Source organism: Fukomys damarensis, unplaced genomic scaffold, assembly GCF_012274545.1.
Source record: "Fukomys damarensis isolate Sample0158 unplaced genomic scaffold, DMR_v1.0_HiC HiC_scaffold_2, whole genome shotgun sequence".
NCBI lineage: Eukaryota > Metazoa > Chordata > Mammalia > Rodentia > Bathyergidae > Fukomys > Fukomys damarensis.
The window spans coordinates 19,890,716-19,904,968 of NW_022900914.1; the positions used below are offsets into that span (position 1 = coordinate 19,890,716).

At 38.0% G+C, this 14,253-nt stretch overlaps 1 protein-coding gene across 18 annotated transcripts in view; it reads right to left on the reverse strand.

Moving 5' to 3' along the window:
* Positions 1-14,253, reverse strand: part of Slc8a1 (solute carrier family 8 member A1) — a 349,978-nt gene that overhangs the window by 268,644 nt on the left and 67,081 nt on the right. For 15 of the 18 annotated variants that reach the window (XM_019204660.2, XM_019204659.2, XM_019204658.2 and 12 more), the window contains exon 2: positions 5,960-7,792. In XM_019204660.2, coding sequence (XP_019060205.1) covers positions 5,960-7,758 — 1,799 coding nt within the window. In that variant the 5' untranslated portion in view covers positions 7,759-7,792. The remainder of the gene's footprint in view (positions 1-5,959; positions 7,793-14,253) is intronic. The other 3 variants (XM_019204661.2, XM_019204662.2, XM_019204657.2) reach the window with 1 other exon arrangement.

Consider the following 14,253-nt stretch of genomic DNA (forward strand, 5'->3'; position numbering starts at 1 on the left):
CATAATTAAGGAAGTAAGTACACAATTGAGGAGATGATTTAATCTCTTTCCCTGGGTTCCTTGGTGTCCTTCAGACAGAAATGAAAAGAAAATCTTGAATCACAATTTGGTGTAACATCTACACAGGTTTTACAGGAAGGTGGCAATTACACTAGTCACTGAAAAAACAGGGTGAGAGTGGGGGGAAAACGGGCGCCCACGTGTTTGGTGCATTAAGTAAATTTAAACACAATAAGACTACTCCTGAAGACCAGAGCCTAATTAACAAGAATAAGATAAAGCTTTTGAGTCCGGTAGTCCAGGGTTTAAATCTTATACCTTTCATTTCTTAGCACTTTGGGGAAATTACCCTCTCCCTGAGATTCGGATTTTATCGTTTGAGATACCACTTACTTAACTGTGTTGTTTCAATATTTAATGCACTATAAAACCATTTGAGAAATTCTCGGAATGCAGTATTTTGTCTAATAACAATGACCTTCTGATTTTTTTTTTCATATGCCTTCAAAAAAGTTCACAAAAAACAAAGATTCTTTAAGGGATATACTCAGATTGGTTTAAACACCCATTAAAGAAAATGAACTTTTATTGATTCTTTCACTTTGAAAACAATCCTGTCTGCTTATTTTACCAATCTATGACTCCACCTTCAGATGCACATTCCAGTTTTCGTTCCATTTTTACCTTCTGTCCTCCACAAACAAATCCAAATATTTTGTTCAAAATTAAAGCTTCCCTTACACATTATACAATGTCATCATAAAATGTGTGCATTTATCAAAGTATGTGTCAACTCATTATCTCCCACCATGGAATATAAGGAGTATATTTTCTATTTTCTTCATAATTACTTAGCCCAGTGCTGGGCACATATCAATAGTAAGAGCTGATTTATTGGTTTATAAGTTCTCCTTAAGCTTTGAATTAGAAAAGCAATCAGCTCCTATGTGATGATCTTGAACAATGACTCGGAAAGGAGCCCATGATTTAAACACTCTAGTGGGTCTAAACTATAAAATTTCCCCATTTGCTAAGGTGACACTTCTTTATTTAACTGTATTATAACTCCAAGTCTAATTAGCACTGGGGAAATAAGATTTCAACAGCAAAATATGGCAATCTGGTTAACATAGTAAAGAACTTTCTGTACATAATCAGCTTAGGCTCCTAGCAATACTAAATTATAACCCATAAATGTTTTGGCTCTTACTCTGTCTTATTTTTATAATATTTGTGTGTTCAAAACACATATAAATTCATGAAAATTTCTTATATGTAGATCTGCAGAAGACCTACATGTGGTTGATTCTAAAGAGAAATAAATATTCTGGTCTAAAAAGATAATCCACTAAAGCAGAAATCCATTAAAACACTAAAATTATTGCATCCAAATTTCTTACATTAATATATGATTAGGAAAATTTTATATCAGTATAAAATATCATGTGTGTATAATTTTAATAGTCTAAATGTAACTGATAAAATTCTACTGTAATTAAATCTTGAATATGCTGGATTCAAGGTAGTAGGTATGCAGTAATATCTTTCTTGTCTAAAGATATTTTCTACAGCATTTTTCACCATTTCTTATTTCCCAATATAAAATTGTTCCTCTTTTAAGAACTTCAGGTTTTCTTAATACTTACGTTTCACCACATCTGGTGGTCTTATTGTACTACATATTTTAATCTATTTTAAGGTGAATTTTTATCTCATATAGCTAGATATTTATTCCTTGGAATTCTAATGCATTGGTAGCACATATAGGAAAAAGCAAAGTATTCATTTCCCTGCAATATAATAACAATAATTCTATAGAACTTATATATAATACAAAATCAAATTTCCTTTCTAGTCCTTTGTTCAAAAGTGTACGTAACTATTGAGTATCGGAGTGCCTTGAGATTTGATGAGATGCTCACATATCATAGTTCCTAGAATTAATGAAGTTATAGCCACTCCAGAAAAATGTAATAGTTGTTATAAATACCATTAGACAGACCTGTTGCTTGCTCTATTGTGCTGTGGTGAAGAATCCCTAGTAAACTGATTTGCAATAAATGTGTTAGCACTTGTAAACTTTCCAACTTATATACATTTTTCCCCACTGCTACATTTAAAAAATATGCCAATAAATGTCCATGAATTCTAAAATTATCTTCCAAAATGATATTATTATGCAGGTGCAATTAGGAAATTAAATTCCATTGGTATCTATATTAATTAATTAATCTTAATATTTTCCAGAACAGCTAATATTAGACTTTTGAAGGCCAAACAACATTTTGTAATAATTATTATCACTAAATCAGCATCTTTAAAGAACAAGCATTAATTTCAAATTGGTGAATATCACCTACCAAACCACAACCGAATTAATATACTTTTCATTTACATTTTTCATTAGTTCTTGACATTAGACAGAAATCCTGGTTGCAAAGTTAAGATTAGTTAGTTCCCATGGCTTTAGAGTTGTCACTGACTGAGCTCACACAAAAGCTCATGCTAGCTGTTAAGTATAACTAATGGGCTTTTACACTATAATTTTAAAACATTTTTTCTGGGATTATGTTTTATTGAGAGTACAAACATCACATAACTTAGCATTTCTGATGACACACATTTTGACTTTAGAAAAGGTGAAATTATAAATGAATAGGTTTATACATTCTTATGTTATAAATTTAAATGACTTCTAACACTAAAATAAGATAAAATATTGTAAAACTCTAACATTCTTACCTATAAATTAAAATGTTGATGCATTTTCTGGGAAAAGCTACTAAATGCTGGGGTAATGACATAATCAATTTAGACTTTCAGTTTCATCCTACATTTATAAAGATTGTGGTTTTGTGTGATTTCATACTTTATATAATCATCATCATCATCATGTCTCTGACTACAATATTTGTATTAGAAAAAAATGATGATGCAAAGAAACAAAAAAGGATTAGAACTCTCTTGTTCGTGAAATCAAAGAACCAATGAAGCTGGGCATGGTGGCGCACGCCTGCAATTCCAGCACTCGGGAGGCTGAGGCAGAAGGATCGCTGGGAGTTCGAGACCAGCCTGGGCTACATAGTGAGTTCCAGGTCAGTCTCAACTACATAGTGAGACCTTGTCTTAAAAAAGCATAAAAAAAATAGTAATAATAAAATAAAAAAAGAATCAACGAAGCTTACTGCTCTGAGTCTCTATTGCTTATCAGATTGGATCCTATTTTTACCACAGTTAATGGAATCTTAAAATTAGATAACATTTAAATCCCAGAGTTTTGACAAATCTATTTTGAGTCCCCTGAAAAGAATCATAAATTCTGGCTTTTTACACAGCATTAAACAAATATTCAAAGTATTCAATACAGTTCAGTTGTGTAAATAGTCCCACCTATTGTAGGTTTTGATGAAAGTAATCTCTCAACTATGTAATCATTCACTTTTAAAGTTGGGCTGAGTCTGGACATAACTCTATTGTATGATGACAAACTTTTTCTTTGGACCTGACCGCACAGACCTGGCACTAGAGATAACTATCAGAGGAAAAATGATCCATTAAAAAACTGTTTTCTAAACTGCTAAGAAACCAGCAGAACTCCACATCTCTGATAATACATTTTCTAGAAATTTTGTGCTTGGATCGCTGGCCGTTATCTGAAGGCTAAGTCCTAGTCACAAAAAGAAATTTATGTAATTAATAGACCTGGTCATCATCCACAAAACTTGTCAGCAATAAAACTATCCAATCCATATTGCAACTCTTCAAAATTAAAATTCTAGAAAGGAGAAAAATGTAGAACTATAATCTCATTCCATTTGAAAATAAAATGCACAGCCATTTCTGAAATGTCACATTTCATCTTAGTGAATAAGAGTTTTACAGAACGAGGAACCAGCGATCAGTATGGGATACCCTTAAGTATGTATTTGCCAAGATGACACTCATTCTCACCAAGTTCCACCAATTCTTCCAATTTTTAGAAATTTTCAAAGAAACGTTAAATTTTTTTAAATGGCACTTGGCAATTCTCCTTCTTTAACAAGAATAAAATGAATTTAATTGCTTAGAGTGAATGTTTTAAATTCAGCCTGGTGGAATAATTATTCCATCAAATCACTGTCAGTCTTTTTTCCTAATCTTCTTGTTCTACTTTATACCCAAAGGAAGGTTATTTATTTATGGTTTGGTGAAAACCTTGGACAGCAGAATAGATAGGGAAACCCTATCTATTCTCAAACAAGTATAGAGCCATCGTTATTAAGAGAAAGCAAGGTAAAAATTTCATAAGAAAAAAATCCCAAATCAAACTAATAAACACCAATTAGTTATGTTTAAGGGATATTCATTAAGAGTAGCGAGTTCAAATTCATTGTACTTTCACAAGGACTACAAGTGGTGGCTATTAAAGAAAGCCCCAATAATTGAAATGATTAGAAAATATAATGGAAAAGAATTTCTAGTAAAAGAATAAAGTTGCTAATTTGGGCAAGATCATGAAAATTCACAGCAAGACCTATGGAAAAATTCTTTCTACTATATCTTATCTTTCATTAGAGTAAGTATACCCACAAACCACATCTGAAATAAGTAGAACATTAATGACATAAGAACCAACACACACACACACACACACACGCACACACGAACTTCAACCTCACATAACATATGTCTGAAGATGGATACTGTAATCTCTGCTTTGCCAAATTTCATTGTCATACTGTATTCAGTGACTTCACATCTCCTTAATACAACATCAAAGTAAAGTGAGGACCCTGGAAGGCTCTTTCAAGAAAACTTGTTCATTCTGCCTATCCCCCACCTCTTGGATTTGTAACTCGTGAAGAAACGTCATCCTCAGGGAGCACATAGTTGCCATGAGAACATGTCCCGCACCACTGCCTGGAGATTATGTACCTGCCATTAGATCATGTATATACCACAAACACAGAAATTAACCAACTTCAAAACTAACTGACTTAATATATTTAATTTCCTTTCATGCTTCAGCAACCATAACCATTCACCATAAAGTCACTGTTGCACTGCAGATACTTTACTGTCCTGCCTGTCTTCCTTCCTTTCCGTATCCCCCACCTTTTTCTTTCCCCCCTTCCTCCCTTCTTTCCTTCCCTTCCTGTCTGGGCACTACTCATCGAGTCAAGTTTCCTGGCTTATTCTGGTGAGTTGCGTGCAGAGCACTCTGCTAGCAAAGAATTTCTCAACAGCAGCTCTAAGTGGAAAAATCACTTCATAACACTCTGTGTTAAACTGTAAATGCCAACAAGGAAAGTAAATTGCTTCCCACTGCCTCTTCTCTGACCTGCTCCTCATCAACCAGGACGTTTGAACAAAATTTTCTTTCTTTCCCCATCACTGCATGCAAAAGGACAATCAGATTGGAGTGAAATAAAAGTGGTATTAAGTCATAATTAAGCATTAGCACAGAAGCGGGGACATTGTTTTAGATTGTCACAAAAGTACAATGTCAGATAAAAGTTACAGAAATATTTTCAGTCAATCTTGGCCACAGCATTCTTTTCAGAGGATTTTTTTCCTTTTGGGGCTTTCCCAATTTGTACTCAGCACTAAAGCTTGGGTTGTTTTAAGCAGTCCTTTTCTGTATATATACACTGTATGATTCAAAACAGAATATAAAATTTTCAACCCATCTTAAATGATGTGCTAAACTGTTGCATTTTATTGTGGTCTGTGATGTGCTTAAAATGTGTAAAGGGCAAAAGGAGAAAACAGAATCTCAGTATCAAAGTAAGAGCTCTACTGGAGTCCAAATTGATAAGTGGCACACAGGCAAGGACTGATATTTTGAATGTGTTCTTACACAATAACTAGTCCATTCTTTGCATATATTTAGTTTAAAAAAAAGATGCACACAGTCTCACATTCATAAATACACTTAACCACACATACACATACAAACATACATACATAAAAAACTTACACAATTTCATCATTCTGGAATTCGAGCTCTCCACAGGTGTCTTCAAAGTCCTCCCCTCCACCTCTGGCAGTCCCTTCGATGGTTTTATAGGGAACGATAACATTTCCTCGAGCTCCAGATGTTCTCAATACTTTCACCTCCATGATGCCAATGCTCTCACTCACATGGGTCACGGGTTCCTCAAAAGTAAAGATGCCCGCATGGTCATCATCGAAAATAGTAACAGTGGCAGTGCAGGGTGATCCGAGGCAAGCGAGGGTAGAGATGTGGTTGGCTTCCAGTATGCCATCTTCTGAAGCCTCAGAAGATACTTTGACATTGCTCAGGTGCACAAGGAAATTTTCATCCTCCTCGAAGATATCGTCGTCAATGATGCCCACTCTGATTTCCTTTTGTGTCTCACCAGGTTTAAAGACCACAGTTCCTTCAGTAAATTCATAATCAGACCCAGCATTGGCTGTGCCATCCTCTGTTCTGAAGTCAACAAACACAGTGTTGGTCAGATCGCCACCTCTGCGGATAATGGTCAGGGCCACTGTACCACAGTTCTCCAGACACTGGTATGTTCCTTGCTCAAAGAAAATCTTACTAACGGGGTCATTTTCAGCCACTTCCGTGTTGACCTCATGCATACTGACAGCCTTCCTCGCTTGGTCAGCTGCGTGCCTCTTCAAAATATTGCCAGCTCCAGTCATCAGGCGAGTAGCTTGAATTCGATAAAATGCTCGACTCTTTTGCTGCTGACTTAAGACTTGGTAGTTAGCTAATTCTATTAATTGCTCTATTTCCTTCTCTGGGTGCTTCTGCTTAAGTTCCTTCAAAATCCTTGCCATTTCTCTCCTAGTTTCTTCATCATCTTGGTCCCTTTCATCGACCTCCAGAACCAGAGCGCCATCTAAGAAATTGTCAACATGAGAGTTGATTACTTTCCCATCCATTTCGATTTCAGTTTTGGAAGATGGCCTGTCACCTTCGTGTTCTATAATCATTCCCCTCTGCTTGCCAGCCCGATAACGCTTGTAGACATACTTGTAAAACAGAAGCCTCCTGTCTGCTACCCATGCGAACACAACACAGATAGGGAAGAAAAAGAAAGTAAGCAAACCTTCCCAGACCTCCACAACTCCAGGAGAAATGACAGACAAAATGATATAAAGCCAGGTATAGGCAAAGATGCTCCAGGCTGCTGTTACAAAGAACACACGCAAATGCTTGATCTTCCTTGTCTCTCCATCAGGGACCACATAAACACAAAGGGCGATGATGATGAACATGTTGAAGGCAGCACTTCCCACAATGGTGCTTGGGCCAAGGTCTCCTGCAGTGAAGTTATGGCCACATACTTCAATGACTGAAAGGAGGATCTCAGGAGCAGAAGATCCCAGGGCCATCAAGGTCAGGTTAGACACAGTCTCATTCCAGATCCTCACAGTTGTCTTGGTGGTCTCTCCATTGGGTTTCTTTATGGTTATTTCTTTTTCTTGCGATGTGATGACTTCTATGGAGGACATGAACCTGTCAGCGATGATAGAGACGCCAAGAAACATGTAGACCATGGCCACAAAATACACAGTTGCTCTAGCAATTTTGTCCCCAAAAGAAGGGTCTTGGGGCTCCCAAATGGGCAAAATCACCCCTTTCTTACAGTAATATGAGCCAGTACATTCACCGGTTTCATTTCCTTCTTCCACCATTTCTGTCTCAGCAGTTATATGATCCACATGGGAAATTAGGAGAGCCATCATAGCTAGCAGATGAAACCCCAGTGAAACTGTGGGTGAGAGACTGAATCGCAGCATGTTGCTCAATGAGACTTCCAAATGTCTCGACCTACTGGTAAAAACAGGATGGGGCAGGGGATAGAAAAAGAAACCATATCATTAGAGCCAATCCAAAGCATGACTAATTGCTATTTTTTATCACTACTACCAAAAATTTGTGTGTGTCTGACCATCACAAAAACCTCTTGTGAATCATTGTTCTAAGAATTAATCAGCAATTAAGCAATCCTTTGTAAAATTTACAGTTCAGTGTCTCTGTAGATTTTCTACATGTAGTCCCGTTCACTGAGCAAGATATACAGTTGAATTTCTGGAAATTAAAAGTCCAATTATAATCTGGCCTTATTGAGTACAAATGTATACGTGCTAATAGCCAGCAAAAAAGAACAGGAAAACTTTTGAAGCATTAAATAATTTCTTCTTTGTTGCTAAAGGATTTTTTTTTTAATTCTGGTTACTAGATTATCTTCAGGAAACTGTTTCATTATCAATACCACTTTATTAGGTAGGATTCATGCTTTAAAATTCAGACTGAAAAGAAACCTACCAACACAAAGTGTGATGATTATCTTAAATTCTGGAGTATACATGACATGGTACCTCATGAAATCACATCCTACTGATCTAAATTTACTTAAAAACACAGAGAAATCTTTGAGGTTGCCTCCAAGTCAAAACGCAATACTGTCAGTTCTTGAGAAGAAAAGTATTCCGCTGTATGCAATATTTTCACACGTAGAGCAGATTTTAAAAGCACATTTTGGTGAGAGCACATTTCTTCCTAATTTTCAGTCCAGACCAGGTCCCCTGATGCATCAGAGTTGGGTAACTGGTTCTTCAAGCACAGCCCTTCAAATCTGTGCATGTAGCTCTCTTTAGAATTTGCAGGTTGTCTGCAACAGGAACAAGAGGTAACTAGCCCTGCGACTAGTTGTGTGTAATCAGCATTATGAGCCATAAAATGTTCCTTCTTGCTGGCAATGTCATATTTTCCATGGTCAGTCCAAAGCACATACTACTTCTGTAGTGGGCTCAATTGACCAAAATATGCAGGAGCAATGATTTCATCTAATTTAGCTCAAGTGGCATAAGAACAGTGACCACAGAGTACACATACGTGGAAGGGCAGTAGACAGTTAGGGATATGGCAACAGAGTCATAGAGCTGCACAAAGAATGGTAAAGCAAAGTAGTGGACAGAGCCACTGCAGCCCTAAATTCATGTATTGTCTCATGCAAAACTCAGCTCAGACCTCACATCTATTCTGCCTCCAGGGATGGTGGTACAGTGGTGAGGAAGGGCACGGACAGTAAAATAGGGGAAGGTCTGTAACCCTCATTTGGAAGGCTTCAAGGAGGGACCCAATGTGAAATCCTTATCTGGGGAGAGGAAAGGGGTCCTGAGTCAGAACATAGCCTCATGCCCTGGAAAGTGTTAACAGAAAAGTTGGGCTAGAGGTTGTCATAGTTCCCGGAGGGCTGACAGCCACCCACTTGCACCGATGTTCTCTGGCCTGCATCAGCTACTGATGGCTTATCGTAAAAACCGCATGATGTCCAGGAGAATTGGCCTGACAGACGCGTCCGGATGGACCTTTGGAGACCCTACCACAGCCTTGCCGTCTACCGCTAATGTGAGACACAATTCTTTGACATTTATCCTATAATAAAGGAGACAATAAGAGAATAGCAGTGGTAGAGATCTAATCTAAGTAAAAGGTCGACACATAGAAAAAACACATTTTCAAAGTATGTACAAGTTCACGGTCAGATTGCCTCTTATTATGGTCACTGCCGAGTCTGAGTGACTTTGGGGGTCTCTGCTTAAAACCAAGTATCATTCAACCAGCCTGCAAAAAGAGTGGAAGATCTAGTTTTAGCTCACTCATGCATCCATTTATGCCACCAGTATTTATGTGTGCCCAATATAAATTTCAGAATGATTTGCTAGACTCACTTTCAGACTCAAGGATTTACTAGTGAATAGAAGCAAATCTCTCTTCCCACTGAATGTACAGCCTAGTAAGGAGAGAATAACCAAAATAATTAAATACAGAGGTCAGACGGTAAACAGTGCAGTACTTATTCTGCACACATGGCATACATAATTTTACACTCGTGATTAAAGAAAGCCTCTCTGACAAGGTAACATTTGAACAGAGTTCTAAGGGAAACCAAAAATCAAGCCTTCTGATCACCTGCATGAAGAGAATTTCTAGCTAATACAAAGTTCTCAATGACAATATGCCTGGTAAAATCTAGAACCACAGAGAAAACAAAGTCCCAAGAAGGAAATTCAGAAGGAGGACAGAGCCAGCGGTGGGGCACAATGGCAATGGATTACAGGAGCACTGAGACTACAGCAGGGTACTGACTTTCCTATAGAGGGAGATAGGAAGCTAAGGGAGGTTCTGATCCGAGTGTGATGTTTGATTTTCCTTTCAGAAGGGACACTGCTACTCTGATGAAAAATACACCATAGGGGCAGAGACAGAAACAAGGGGACCAGCTCTTGCCTACTGTGATAAAATTGGATTCAAAAGTGATTCCAATGCCTGACAAGCATACAAAATGATGCAGAAGAAAGCTAACATTTAAAATAGCAGAACATTTGCAGGGATCTTTTTGGAGGATTTGCAATTTAAAATGTCTTAGGTACCCCTAAGGATCAGCAGAGTGAAATACATTTAATGAACAATTGTACTGAACAGAAATTGTAAACACTAGATTCAAGCCTGTGTCTGTCTCCAAGACTGATACAATTAACCATTCAATTCCAATTACTGCCAAACTCATCATTCCATTTTTCACATTTCAGACAAAGTGAAATTTCTAAACATCATATTTGACACTCCTACATCCCTTAAAATTCGTCCTTGGTTGCCTACTATGTATTGCTCCGTCATCAGAGCTCAAACTCCTCAACACTGTGTTCTAACCTTCTATCATCTGACCTCTGAACTACACTATACAGAAATTCTTTCAATTCCCTTAATAAGACAACACTTCCTCGTGCCTAGCTTTTGCATATAGTGTTTTCTGTGTGCAAAAACTATTTTTGTCTTTCACTCTTAGAATCAAGTTTCCAAGCCCAACAACAAATCATAATCAATTTCCTGAGAAAAGAATATTATATTGCATTCCTTAACAGTGCTCGCAGTTTCGTGCGGAATTCTTCACATGTATCAGTTACCTCTGATTATTTACAATAACCAGTCTTTCTGTGTTACAAAATTCCTAGTGTTGCCATTTCATTCTAGTCTTTGATAACAGCACCGGTTGGAGCTGTGCAGTAAACAGGATCCAACAATAAAACTATACATCGGTACTCTTAGCCCATTCTTAAGGTGGGATCATCAAGGCTTAGATAGGTTAAAGATCTGCTGAAAGACATACAGATAAAAGACTCCTGATTTATGATTCAAAAGCCTGGTCTATTTCTAAGACTGATATAATTAACTATTCCGTTGTATCATCCCTGATACTGGGCAAAATAATCTTTGACAGCTCTTGGACTTTGGCTTGAACCAGCCCTTAAGTGCTGGGTTAGGAGGGCCTAGTTAACAACAGTGTCTTGGAAGGTTTCCAACAGGTTGGCTTTTATCTATCTTGTGGATTAGAGACTCAAGTATCAGTGACTGGTGTAGCATGAGAGCTAACATGTGCCTAGAGACAGCTGCCCTACAACTCCTTGGCCTTTAGCGATTGCCTGGCAACCTTTTACTGTGTGCACTGTTACAGAAATCTCTTAGGTCAGCCAAGAAAATGCCCTGCCCTCTCTCCCTGCTGTAGCACACAGGTCACCATGTTTTAAGTCAACACACTGACTGGATTGATCAGTAAAAACCCAACATCATTCTCAGAGAAAGAAAAGAGAGGGGCTCCTAAGGTTACCTAAAATTAGCATAATTATATTCAAAAACTGACAGCATTATAATTTGTGAAATCGGTGGACACAAAACTCTGATGTAACTGATTGGCAATGAAACAACTGGAAAGAACTCTCCGGAATTCATTTTCTTCCTTTATCAAAATGAATACAAAATTCAAAGGCTGGTGAGAATATGGGATATGTGCCTTCTAATGTGAGTTCTTGTTTTTCTCCTTTTATCTCATTTCTTTCAGGGTCTTTCTTCCATCATTAAATTCAAGAAATTCTATTTAACCTTCCCCCAATACCCTTCAGACATGAATTTACATGAAAACTAAGCAGGAAGATAAGGACAGAGGACTTAGACATGTTGGTTTGTGGCCTGGCCTTATATGTTTCCTTGATTTCCTGAATGCTGGAACAAGGAACAGGTTGATCTTTATGACGGATTCAGATCAACTCATATCTACAGACAGTGATCACTTAGAAAGAGCCACTTAGGAATATCCACTTTGTCCAAATGAGTCTTCATTCCCCAGTAAGTACCAAGTACTCAGTAGTATTACTATTTATTTCAGAACAAAACAGTGTTGGTTACAGATTCAAAACCTGGCTGGCACTGACAAATGATGGTAAAAAGATATCCAGCTGCCAGTAATCTAGCTACTAAAAACTGCTGAGGGCGGAGGATGAGGATACAAGGAGTACTACTCTGCCATAAAAAAGGATATATTTGAGTCATGTGTAGGAAAATGGATGCATTTTGAGACCATAATGTTAAATGAAATAAATCAAACAAACTTAACTATCACATGGTTTCTCTTACATAAGAATCCCGATGTATAAATAAATCTAGAGCAAAACAGCAGATCACTAAGGAGAAAACAGGGAGATAGGTCTTTTCCAAGTGGGAAGGGGACCCAAGTGGAGGGGGGAGGAAGGGAAAGGAATGTAAAAGAATGAAAATGTGTCATGTACGTGGGCCAATTACCCACAAAGAACATAATCATTATATGTTGTAAAAATGTACTAATAAAAATTTTAAAAGAAAAGAAACATACCTGCAAGACATGTTTGTAAAGGATGAGGAAGGGCCTTCTCATCAAACAGGCATGAAGAGTAGGGAGGCAGCAAACTGCCTATTCCCTGCTGGAAGCTGGAGCCAGTGTCCTCTCTCAAGGAGCATCTGACTCAGAGAGGGAGTGTGCTGGCACCACCACAAGCCCAGTGCAGTGAATGGCCTCATCCCCTGCTCTTCATGGGCAGCTGGGGTTATTTCAAGGAACTCCTTGACTTGCCTTCATGAGGACCTGGGATTCTCCTCTGTCTAATTCTTGCAGACTTTAGGCCTCAAGGTTAAGCAATTAATCTATTTTTAAGGTAACACTAAACCAAGTATAAATGTTTATCTACTACAGAGGCAAGCACTTCCAAATGATTCTAGACAAAGAGAAGACACTGGAGTATGAAGGCTTTTTCACCAGGCCATCCCAACTAGCATGCAAATTACTGTCCTGGGTCCCAACCTTAGGCGATCAGACAAAGGCCTGACTTCAGGAAGGAACTCAGTTTTCATGGTGATTCTATGCTAAAGTCTTCTTGGAATTTTTTTTTTTTTTTTTTTTTTTTGCCAAAGAAACAGTTTCCTCTCTCTTAAATGATAAATTGGGACAGGTCTGTAGGGGACAAGCCGAAAGAGGTCATCTGTGAGGCTCAAGTCTTTCTGCCTAATCTACAAAACTTGAGTCAGGCTCCTGTCCCACGTCAGAAAATATCCAGTTGAATTTTTCAGGAGAAGCAGCAACTAGTGAGGATCAGTCAACAAAGGAAGACGAATTTAGGATTGAGGACAATGGAGAAGTTGGTGAAGAGCATTCTGATGTCCTGCTAGTCCTTTGCCCTACTTTATTTTTCTAATAGCACTTTTTTTACATGCTCTATAATGTAGTCAGTGTTTCTATTGTCTTTCTCCAATAGATGGAGGCTCTGTAGGGAGGGGCTTCTTTTCTTTTCTTTTTTTTCACTGATGGTATTTTCAGTTCCTAGAGGAGATTATAGCACACAGAAGATGCACAGCACATGCCATTTGAATGAAGACAATAATTATCGGAGGGTCCAATGCTGATTCACCAAATCTCTGATGTGGAATCAGAATCTAGGAATTGAGCCTAGGCAGTTACATTACAGAAAATACTCTCTACTGTGAAATGGGCGTGCTCGAAAATGAGCAGGGGTCAGCACCGTACTGAGAAGCCAACAATATCAACGTTAGATGAAGGAGCGAACATGTGTCATTCAGGCTCGTGTCAAAGAATCTCAGGTTGGAAAAACTGATCTTCACATACAGAGTGGACATGGAGCCCAGACATCTTCCCCAGCATGTTAAGGACAGGTCTTTCTATGGCCCTGACTTGCTGACTGTTTCTGCTCTGCTGAGAGGGTTTTAAACCTGTGGACATCCTCTAGGGAGCATGCCTTCTACTCCTTCAATATAACTGGAAGCTATCATGTCAAACATCAAAAACCATCTCCATCATAGTGGCCCCATAAAAATGAAAAAGCACTAAGAACTTAAATTTAAATATATTCCCTCTGCTTGCTAACAAGAAAATGTAGATAGAAAGAAGGAGGAGGAGGAGGAGG